Source organism: Nuphar pumila, chromosome 7 (assembly GCF_984573655.1).
Source record: "Nuphar pumila chromosome 7, dmNupPumi1.hap1.1, whole genome shotgun sequence".
NCBI classification, from domain to species: Eukaryota; Viridiplantae; Streptophyta; class Magnoliopsida; order Nymphaeales; family Nymphaeaceae; genus Nuphar; species Nuphar pumila.
Window position 1 is genome coordinate 49,190,487 of NC_143255.1, and position 10,894 is coordinate 49,201,380.

General features: G+C 37.0%; 1 protein-coding gene across 1 annotated transcript; it reads right to left on the bottom strand.

Annotated features, from left to right (window-relative positions):
• Nucleotides 1–126: 126 nt before the first annotated feature.
• LOC149832198 (calmodulin-like) lies at nt 127–10,681 on the bottom strand. Its single transcript, XM_090014358.1, has 4 exons — nt 10,526–10,681; nt 1,937–2,094; nt 590–670; nt 127–510 (listed from the first exon to the last, which is right to left on the bottom strand). The coding sequence occupies exons 1-4, from the start codon at nt 10,599–10,601 to the stop codon at nt 376–378; spliced, it is 450 nt and encodes a 149-aa protein (XP_089870484.1). The 5' UTR covers nt 10,602–10,681; the 3' UTR covers nt 127–375.
• Nucleotides 10,682–10,894: the final 213 nt, after the last annotated feature.

The window sequence follows — 10,894 nt, forward strand, 5'->3', positions numbered from 1 at the left end:
AAAGAAAAGGGAAAAAATTTTGCAACGATCAGACAGGCATGCTTCAGAAAGCCAAAAAGTTAAAACAGAACCAAGCGTCTTTTGCTAATTCAAAACTTAGATCACCCGCTGAATCTACAAGAGGAAACTAAAAGGCATATTGTAACATTGTGCAGATGAGCAGGATATCACAATCAAAATGATCAAAATCCCAGTATACATGGAAGATCTATCATAATAGTATCATATACAGCTAAAACAGAGAACACGGTCTAATCGAAAAGTAGAACTCCGTAAAGGATGCAAAAACAAGAAGTATGGGTGTTCTATTGCCAAGGCAATCAAGGAGTAGGAGAAACCAACCGGACCTCCAGCTTGAATTCCTTCTTGCAAACATCACTTGGCCAGCATCATCCTCACAAACTCCTCATAGTTGACTTGGCCATCTCCATCAATATCTGCTTCACGAATCATCTCCTCAACTTCTTCATCAGTGAGCTTCTCCCCAAGATTGGTCATCACATGCCGCAGCTGCACATTTTTGAGCATCAAATGAATGTTGATCAGAACACACACACACACATAGATATTGAAGGACCACACAACTTACCTCTGCTGCAGAAATGAAACCATTTTGATCCTTGTCAAAGACCTTGAAAGCCTCCTTTAGCTCCTCTTCCGAGTCAGTATCCTTTAAATGTGAAGGGCAAAAGAAAAAAAAACACAAAATGTAAATAGATGGTCTTTCTCCTTTGTATTTACACTAAAGGATGGATCTACTATGAAAAGTAGAAACATAAGAACAAGGAAATGTGACATGAATCAAGGACACCACGTATAAAAGCCAACCAAATAAAATTTGGGTGTGTTCAATTTTGACTTTGATCTGAAGAATCGCTCTAACAGCTTTTAAACTTTGAAAATTTTTTGTTCATGTTCATTGTAATTGTGTTGAGATGGCTAATACCATGACCTGCTCAGCCCTAGGTCATGAAGAATGTAGACCACCGGAATTGTAAGCACTCTTCAAACAGAGGTTCTTGTCATCTTGGAAGAACAAAGAAACCAACCAACAAGCCAATGTGAATCAGAATCTGCGTAGCATCTAATTATCAGCAATGCACTAAAGGTCCTTATTTCGACATTTATGTGCTTTAAGGCTAATATTAGCTTAATAAGGACATGGATGATTTAATGGTTAGCCTTAGTTATATGTCATTAGTTCTTGATGCTGCTAAGTTGATGAAGCACAAAGTATGCAAATGAGAGTTTATCCAATTCATAAATTAAATTTTAGGCAGTACAATATGTGTGCATGAGAGAAAGAGAGAGAGCTGAAAGTCAAACAAGCAATGCTGATAATTTCCACATTTATTCAAGGGTAGACTGGTAAAAAAACCCAACGTACAAAAGCAATCAATCCAAAAAACAGTCACCAAGTCCTGCATAATTTAAGTAAACCAAAATTTTATGTTAGATTTTATTGTGTTTGTTCATCAGTAGCAAGTTAGAAAAAACAAACAGGCAAACTTTTATGAATTTGTGGTATATTTAATCAGCTTTCCCCCTGTAAAAATAGGAAAATGGCTTGTATTATCTATATATCAAAAAGTTCAAAAGGATGTGAAACAACAGCTATCTACAAATTTTGTAAACATCAAATCAAAATAACCAAGGAATCGATTGTGAAAATGGGCGCTTAAAAAGGGAGATGGTCAAGCATGTAGTGTAACTTTAGCATAGTCGGATGTTATATTGATTATTTAAATAAAAAGAGACATGGGTGATTCAAATAAGAGTATGATTTTTATAGATCTCTTGGTTATAGGTACACAAAAAAAGAAAGAAGAATGATAAAACCCGACAGCAAGATCAGAAAACAATAATATAAGCATCATAAATGTAAGTATGTAACTTCCAAACATCACATTAAGGAATATTGTAAAACCAAACTCACTTTCATCTTTCGTGCCATTAAATTAAGAAACTCCGGAAAGTCAATGGTGCCATTTTGATCAGCATCAACCTCATTGATCATGTCCACAAGCTCCGCTTCAGTTGGATTTTGCCCCAGAGATCTCATAACAGTTCCTAATTCTTTTGTGGTGATGCACCCTAAATGAGAAGACAAAAACAAATAAAAATAAGAATGACGTGACATATGATATCCAAGTTTGTATCTGCATAGGTTATGTATGGTTCCAATGTACTCTTTCATAGATGATATTGTACTTCTGCAAGAATGTTGGGGAAAGACTATGCTTAGTCCAGAACCATCAGATAAATTTACAAATTATAGAGAATTAGAGATAAAAATAAAACACACACACACATGGGAAGATGAACACAAATCCCGAGGTTGAACCATTTTTTATAAGTTCATAATTGAAATAGAAATTAAAGAATATGAAAAGAACACTGGCAAAAAATCATAGGTTATAGGTTACCAGCATACTCTTGAGGGAGGGAGAAATCCAAAAAATATATGGTTAAATGTATCTAGATTTTCAAAAGGATTAACATAAGAAAGAAACACGTCTAAATATTTTGTTTGAAGTATATGATACAAAACAAACCTTGAAGTTGAAGAATGCAAAATCCTTGAAGAAAGAAAATTTTGCAGAGTTGCTGAAGACTTCCCACAAGCTGATAAATAACTTATTAATATGCACTGAATTTGGCCAGATTTCTAGAGGAACAAGCTTACATATTAAAAAATAAAGCTAGAAATACAAAAGCATATACTAGATTACTCCATTTTCCTTTAAGCTATATGAATTTGATTTTTTTTTGAAGAATGTGCTATCGCAGGAAAATGCAGAGACATAACCACTGCCTGCAGTAGAAAATATTTACAAGATATTAGAAAATAAAACCAGAAGCATGCACAAACTCACGCCAAAACCAAGATCTAGATGATCAAGAAATGACAGTAAGGGCCTGTTTGGAATCTCGGCACTGGGATGGGCGTTTATGCATTTGGTGTTCCCGAGGCAAAATCTTGGTCAAACGCCCATGGTGGTCCTGTTTGGAATCTTGGCGCTAGGATGGGCGTTTATGCATTTGGGATGGGAAGTGAGGGCCTTTCTCCTTTGTATTTACACTAAAGGATGGATTTGGCAGCTACCACCTCCTAGAGGTGGTACCAGGCAAAGCACCTTCCACATCCTCAGATGCATGAACTCCATAAACGCCCATCCCAGCTACCGATCCTAAACAGGCCCTAATACTTGGTCTAAAATCATCTTCATACTTTAGAAAAAGAAAAGCAGTAACTCATGTCTAAACCGAAAAGTATTTAGATTTTCTGTATGTTCAAAAAAAGAGAGCAAACACTCAATCCAAAATGAACTTTAAAATACATGAATAAGTGGAAAATCAAGGCTTGAACCCTGCAACTCTCCATTTTTGCTCAAAATGTGCAAGATGGAACAATTTCTTGAGCAAGAAGGTGGAGTTCAAAGCAAAATATATCACTTATTTCTAGATAATCCTGGTAAAATTAGCAAAGAACTAGCTCACTATGATGTACTGGAAAAAAAGAACATAGATATTCATACCAAAACTCAAGCCAAAGCAAACATTTATGAAAGATCCTTTATCAGTTCCAAAGCATGGCAGATATTTGAAGAAAAAAAAACTCGCACATAAAATATAATTTTCCAACATTTTCCAAAGGATTGACACAACAAGAAAAGGATCCATACTTAAATTCAAAATTCTTGGAATGAAATAAACACAACAAGAACAGCAACCCTCCGTTTCATGCCTGAGTTAATGTTTCACAACATTTTCCTGATGATAGTTGAAATGAGACGAATCATTCATCAACACTCAAGTCCAAAACGTGCGAAACAAAACAAACACAAGAAAATACTAGATCGTTCTATTTGTTATAAAAGTTTTAAAATTGGTGATTTCTTTCCACCAAAAGTGCTTTAAAAGTTTAGTCTCATATCTAAGGGAAATTAGTTTTTCTAGTGGTTTAAATACAGGCTTTGTTCTCTATTCTTTACTTTGGTAAGCCTTGTGTCTTTGGGTGGCTTGCGGACGTTGCTGCGCATCGTGCAGCAACGGACGCGCCGTTCGCGTGCACGCATGCGCGCGCGATTGTGCACAAGGGCGCTTGAGGCGCAATGTGGCGTTTTGATGGCGCACTTCGCACGCTCGCAGCGGTGCGAGGTGCAAATGTCCGTTTTGACTTTTCAGTTTTGTATTATCTGACCGTTTGAAAGGCTTTAAGTTAAATGTATATCGAGTTAATGTTGCATTGTGACTGTTTGGCGGTTTTGAAGGCCTTTGATTGACAGTCAAAGGTGGGTAACCGTTCAGGTACCTTTTCGTCCTATTTTCAAATCGTCAGATTTATGGCCATTAATCTCATTTATCGCAAAACGTTTTGGCCTCTCTAAAAGTCTATAAATATCTTCTATTTTCGTCTTTTGGGAATACAAGAATTTTTTTACTCTCCAATCTTCTTCTTCCTTCTTCTCGATTTGGCTTGCAGAGTACAAGTGTGGTAGAGATCATCTGTCCTTGCGAAGCAGTGACTCTCTTGAGGTTCAAGCCTAGTTGTATCCTGGGAACTCAGTCGCAGCAAACCCCTTTTTCGTATCTTCGGAATTCCCGGAGTGGGGCGATTGAAGTTCTAAAGATAGCGATCTTAAGAACGTGCCTCTAGGCTTGAGATCTTTTTTCTTAAATCCATTTTATCACAAGGTTGATTAACAATTTTAGAACTTCAATATGGCCTCTGGCTCAACATCCAACTCCATCAATTTGCTTAGTCGTGACCTTGAAAAACTCGATCGATTTGATGGGTCAAACTTCAAGTGGTGGCAATCAAAGGTCTCTTTCTTGCTGTCTGAGTTGCATATCGACTATGTTCTCAAAAAGGCATGTCCCACTGTCGTTGTTGGAGAAGTTGAGACAGAAGAACAGAAGAAAGAGCGAGAGAAGTGACATACTGACAACTACCGATGCAAAGGGCATATCGTGAACACTTTAGCCGATTCTCTCTTTGACTTGTATTCACCATTGGAGTCGGCTGGAAAATTGTGGAATGCTCTCGAGATCAAGTACAATGCAGAAGATGCTGGTAACAAAAGGTTTATCTTAGATCAGTATGTTAATTTTTCTATTGTTGATGATAAGCCTATACTTGCTCAAATTTATGAGATGCAAATACTGGCCTATAAGATCAAAGGAGAAGGTATGTATCTTTATGATGATTTCCAAGTTGTTGTCATCATTGGGAAACTACCGGATTCCTGGAAAGAATATAGAAATCACCTAAAACATAAAAATGAGAAAATCACTTTAGATGGTCTTCTTAAGGACATCTGAATTGAGAAGAAGACTCGTCTTTGTGACAAAAAGAATTTGAGTCCTAAAAAGGGTTATCCTAAAGTGAATTTTGTTAGTAACAAAGGTGGCAAAATCATGAAAACCCAGAAAATCAAAAAAAAAAAATCGTGAAAGGGAAAAAGTTAACTGATAAAAAGAAAATTAGTTGTTATGTTTGTGGCAAGTTTGGCCATTTTGCTAAAGAATGCAGAGAAAGGAAGAGGACTGGTCCTAAGCAAAATGAGTCAGAGGAGAGGCTTATTGTTGTAATCTCTGAAACCTTCATGGTGGTTGCAAATAAGGACTGGTACCTGGATACTGGAAGCACTGTTCATGTGGCAAACGATAGGAACTTGTTCAAGTCGTATGAAGTAGTGGGGGAGGGATGTAATCTCTCTATGGGAAACTCTTCATCAACTAAAGTGCTGGGAAAAGGGAGTGTGGAGATTAAGTTCACCCCCGGAAAAGTCCTAACACTTGATAATGTCCACTATGCTCCAGAAGTTCGAAAAAATTTAATATCTGCAGATCTTCTGTCACAAAATGGTTTTAAGATTGTTATTGAGTCTAGGATTGTAACTGTGACCAAAAGAAAAATCTTTATAGGAAAAGGGTTTGCCACTGGTGGTATGTTCAAGATGAGCATAAATGAAGCTACTACTTCAGTTTATATGGTTGACTTTTATTTTCTTTGGCATTCACGATTAGGACATAAATTCTCGTTGCATTCATAATATGAATAACTTTAGTCTTCTTCTTTGTCATATTAGAATAGAACATAAATATAAGTGTGAGACATGCATTCAAACTAAGCTAACTAGACTCTCGTTTCCTTGTGGAGAAAAGGATTATAGTGCATTCTGATGTGTGTACGATGGATAATGTTTTGAGTCGTGGTGGCAATAAGTACTTTATAAACTTTATAGATGATTACTCGAAATTCTGTTATGTTTATTTGTTGAAACATAAATCTGAAGCATTTTCCAAATTTTTTCTTTATCTAACTGAAATACAAAATAGGTTTAAAACAAAGATTGTACATTTAAGAACAGATAGAGGAGGTGAATACTTAGGTGGAGAATTTGATAAATTCTGTGAAGTTAATGGTATTATCCATCAAACGTCAGCTCTTAGAACTCCTGAACATAATGGAGTAGCAGAAAGGAAAAACAGAACACTTGTAAAAATGATGAATGCTATGTTTCTTAATACAGGTTTGCATTCCAACTTATAGGGAAAGGCTATACTTTCTGCTTGTTACATTCTTAACCGAGTTCCTTATTCCAAATCTGAAAAATCACCTTATGAATTGTGTTTTGGTAAGAAACATAATCTTAGTTATTTTCGTGTTTGGGGTTGTTTAGCATATGTTAAAATTCCAGAAAATAAAAGGAAGAAGGTTGGACCTAAAGCATTTAAATGTGCATTTGTTGGGTATGCTGAACATAGTAAAGCATATAAATTTCTGGACATTGTTAATGATGTTATTGTAGAATCTAGAGATGCATCTTTCATAGAACATAAAAATACATTTGATTCTTCTTGATGGCAGTCGTATTATAGTAGATGAACATCCTGTTAATGACATGATTAAATATTCTAATGATTGTGCTGATGAATCAGAAACTGAAGTTAGACACAGTAAACGCATTAGAAAACCAACTAATTTTGGTTCTGACTTTTATACATTTTTAATTGAGAATGATCTTGTGTCTTTTCAAGAGGCAATGTCTTCTCAAGATGCCGTCTTTTGGAGAGAAGCTATTAATGATGAAATAGAGTCAATTATGGCTAACAATGTTTGGAAATTAGTGGATTTACCTATTGGTTGCAAAACTAGTGGCTGCAAATGGATTTTCAAAAAGAAATTAAAAGTTGATGGATCAATCGATAAATTTAAAGCTCATTTGGTTGCAAAAAGTTTTAAACAAAAAAAAAGGTATTGATTATTTTGATACTTTTGCTCCTGTAACCAGAATATCTACTATTAGAATTTTGATTGCCATGGATGCTATATATAAGCTTCAAATCCATCAAATGGACGTGAAAACAACCTTTTGAATGGAGAATTAGATGAAGAGATATATATATATAGAGTAACCTGAAGGTTTTGTAGGGCTAGTGCAAGAACGCAAAGTTTGCAAACTTGAGAAATCCTTATATAGATTAAAGCAATCCCCTAAGCAATGGCATGAAAAATTTGATAGTGCTCTGGTACATAATGGTTTTAAAATTCATGATGCTGACAAATGTGTCTACAGAAAGTAGATGGTACCTTAATTATCATTATTTGTTTATATGTTGATGATATGTTTATTTTGGATTCCAATAGTGAATGCATAAATCAAACAAAAAGATTTTATCTTCAGTGTTTTGTATGAAAGATTTGGGTGTGGCAGATGTTATTTTAAAAATCAAAATTGTAAGAAATAATAATAGCGTTGCACTATGTCAATCACATTATATTGAGAAAATTCTTACAAAGTATGGATATATGAATAGTTCACCGGCATGCACACCATATGATCCAAATATGAAATTGACTCCAAATGTTGGTGCAAGTGTTCAACAATTAAAATATGTCAGTGTTGTAGGTAGTCTTATGTATGCAATGAATTGCACAAGGCCTGATATTGCCTATGCAATGAGTAAAGTGTGTAGATATACTAATAATCATGGTCATCAACATTGGAATGCAGTGAACAGGATTCTTAGATATCTTAAGCATACTTTAAACTACGAAATCCACTATACTGAGTTTCTTGTTATTATTGAAGGGTATAGTGATGCAAGTTGGAATACCGATTTTGAAGATTCCAAGTCTACGAGTGGTTGGGTTTTTACCCTTGGTGGAGGAGCAGTTACATGGGGTCTAAGAAACAGACCTGTATAACTCATTCTACAATGGAATCTGAGTTTATTGCTTTGACATCTGCTTGTAAAGAAGTTGAATGGCTTAAGAATATGCTAGTGGATATCCCACTAGGTGAGAAGCCTATACCTGCTATTTCAATGTTTTGTGATAGCGAATCAACTATATGTAAAGCAGGTAATATGAAATACAATAAAAAGTCTAGACATATTAGTCTAAGACATAATTTTATAAGACAAATGATTGATTACAATATTATATCATTGAAATATGTGAAGTCATGTCAAAATTTGGCAAACTCATTTACGAAAGGCCTTTCGAGAGATGTCATCAATAAAACATCGAGGGGAATGGGAATTAAGTCAATTAAGTCATCACCTAAGGATACCCAACCTAGAGCGCTGGAGATCCCACATGCCTAGGTTCAATGGGAAATGAATTGGTGAATGACAAATATTGAGCACATTTATGTAAGTCCATTACTGATGTGTGCTCATGAGGTGTAACTAATGTGAGGGTTGAGCCAATAACTCTTAATGAGTTTGTAGGCCTTAAGGCTAGGGTGTGTGTTACAGTACACCTAAACAAACTCACTTATATAAGTGTAGAAACGTGAACAATTTCTTATGAGAATTGGCGATTCTCTAAAGCACTCATGAATCCATGGAAGCACAAGGCTCTAAATGTGCCAACATAAAATCCACACAATTGAACTTTTGGAAACCCATGTATGATTGAAAACTCTGTTAACAATATAAGGAGCTAAGTTGGTAAGTCCACTTAGCACCTTGGTTAATTTAGGTTTTCTTTCAATAAGTGGGGGGTTCAAGTCATGCAGACACTCTCACTAATGCATAAGTTTCTATGCAAGCCAAATATATTTTAAAACTAGTGGGGGATTGTTATAAAAGTTTTAAAATTGGTGATTTCTTTCCACCAAAAGTGCTTTAAAAGTTTAGTCTCATATCTAAGAGAAATCAGTTTTTCTAGTTGTTTAAATACCGGCTTTGTTCTCTATTCTTTACTTTGGTAAGCCTTGTGTCTTTAGGTGGCTTGCGGACGTTGTTGTGCATCGTGCAGCAACAGACGTGCCGTTCGCACGCACGCGTGCGCGCGCATGTGCGCAAGGGCGCTTGAGGCGCAATGTGGTGTTTTGATGGCGCACTTCGCACACTCGCAGCGGTGCGAGGTGCAAATGTTTATTTTGACTTTTCGGTTTTGTGTTATCTGACCGTTTGAAAGGCTTTAAGTTGCATGTATATCGAGTTAATGTTGCATTGTGACTGTTTGATGGTTTTGAAGGCCTTTGATTGACAGTCGAAGGTGGGTGACCGTTCAGGTACCTTTTCGTCCTATTTTCAAACCGTCAGATTTATGGTCATTAATCTCATTTATCGCAAAACGTTTTGGCCTCTCTAAAAGTCTATAAATATCTTCTATTTTTGTCTTTTGGGAACACAAGAATTTTTTGACTCTCCAATCTTCTTCTTCCTTCTCGATTTGGCTTGCAGAGTACAAGTGTGGTAGAGATCATCTGTCCTTGCGAAGGAGTGACTCTCTTGAGGTTCAAGCCTAGTTGCAACAAACCCCTTTTCGCTTCTTCGAACTTCCCGGAGTGGAGCGATTAAAATTCTAAAGATAGCGATCTTAAGAACGTGCCTCTAGGCTTTGAGATCTCTTTTCTTAAATCCTGCTTTGCCACAAGGTTGGATTAACACTATTTCCCGCCCAAATTTACACTTATGCTAACATTTTCCAAGCGAAGAAACAATTCAAACAGATTTAAAGTCAAACGCCTCGAAAAAAGACAAACACAACCAGAACATAAAGGAAAAAAACCTAAATCCCTCGTTCAGCCCTTAACTGAAAATACCTTTACATTTTCCGGAGGATCAAAGAAATGAGATCAGGAATCCCTCAGGTTCAGCTTCAAAACGCTCGGAACTAGATAAACACAACGAGAACGAGAACAGAAAACCCTAGATTCCTCCATTTCCCGTCTAAATTAACATTTTGCTACATTTCCAGCTAGGGGAAGATCCGTCTTGGTTTAGTTTCGAACTGTTCGGAACAATACAAACTCAACGAGAACGGAAAAAAACAACTACAAACGCTCTCTCTTTCGCACCGGAACTCTACATTTTCAAGAGGATGGATGCAATGAGGGCCCGATTAGCCAGATTTAGCATCAAATCACTCAGAACAAGATAAACACGACGCGAACGCGAACATAAAACCCCAGATCTCTCCGTTTCGCAAGATCCCGACGGAAACAATGAGCAGGAAGACGAGAAACAACAAGAGGGAAGAGGAACATGGAGGCCTTACCATCACCGTCCTTGTCGAAGAGGCTGAAGGCCTCCTTGAACTCGCCGATCTGCTCCTCCGTTAGCTGCTCCGCCATCTTTGATCTTCCCCTTTAACGCAGCAGAGCACGCGAGAATGCTCGCAGAGCTCCCCTTTTATCCCATTCTCACTCTTCTCTGCTCTCTTGGACGCCAAAAAATGGAAAACTGCGACGCCACGAACTTTAAGATGGACACGTGTCCAGATCTCTATGCCCGTCGTGAGAATCTGACGGTGCGAGGAGATTAGCGAGTTCGTGCGTCTCTCGTCGGCGGTCATCTCAGCAAGCTGGCATACACGTGTGTTCGTGTCCTTACGACTTCACATTGGTGCCTCGAAGCTCGAGCTTAA

Bases quoted from the DNA above. Each gene is read 5' to 3' on its own strand.
- LOC149832198 (XM_090014358.1), bottom strand. From the start codon at position 10,601: ATGGCGGAGCAGCTAACGGAGGAGCAGATCGGCGAGTTCAAGGAGGCC. The intron at 2,095-10,525 runs GTAAGGCCTCCA...CTTCTCATTTAG, and splicing joins CTTCGACAAGGACGGTGATG to GGTGCATCACCACAAAAGAA. The intron at 511-589 runs GTAAGTTGTGTG...AAAAATGTGCAG, and splicing joins GTTTCATTTCTGCAGCAGAG to CTGCGGCATGTGATGACCAA.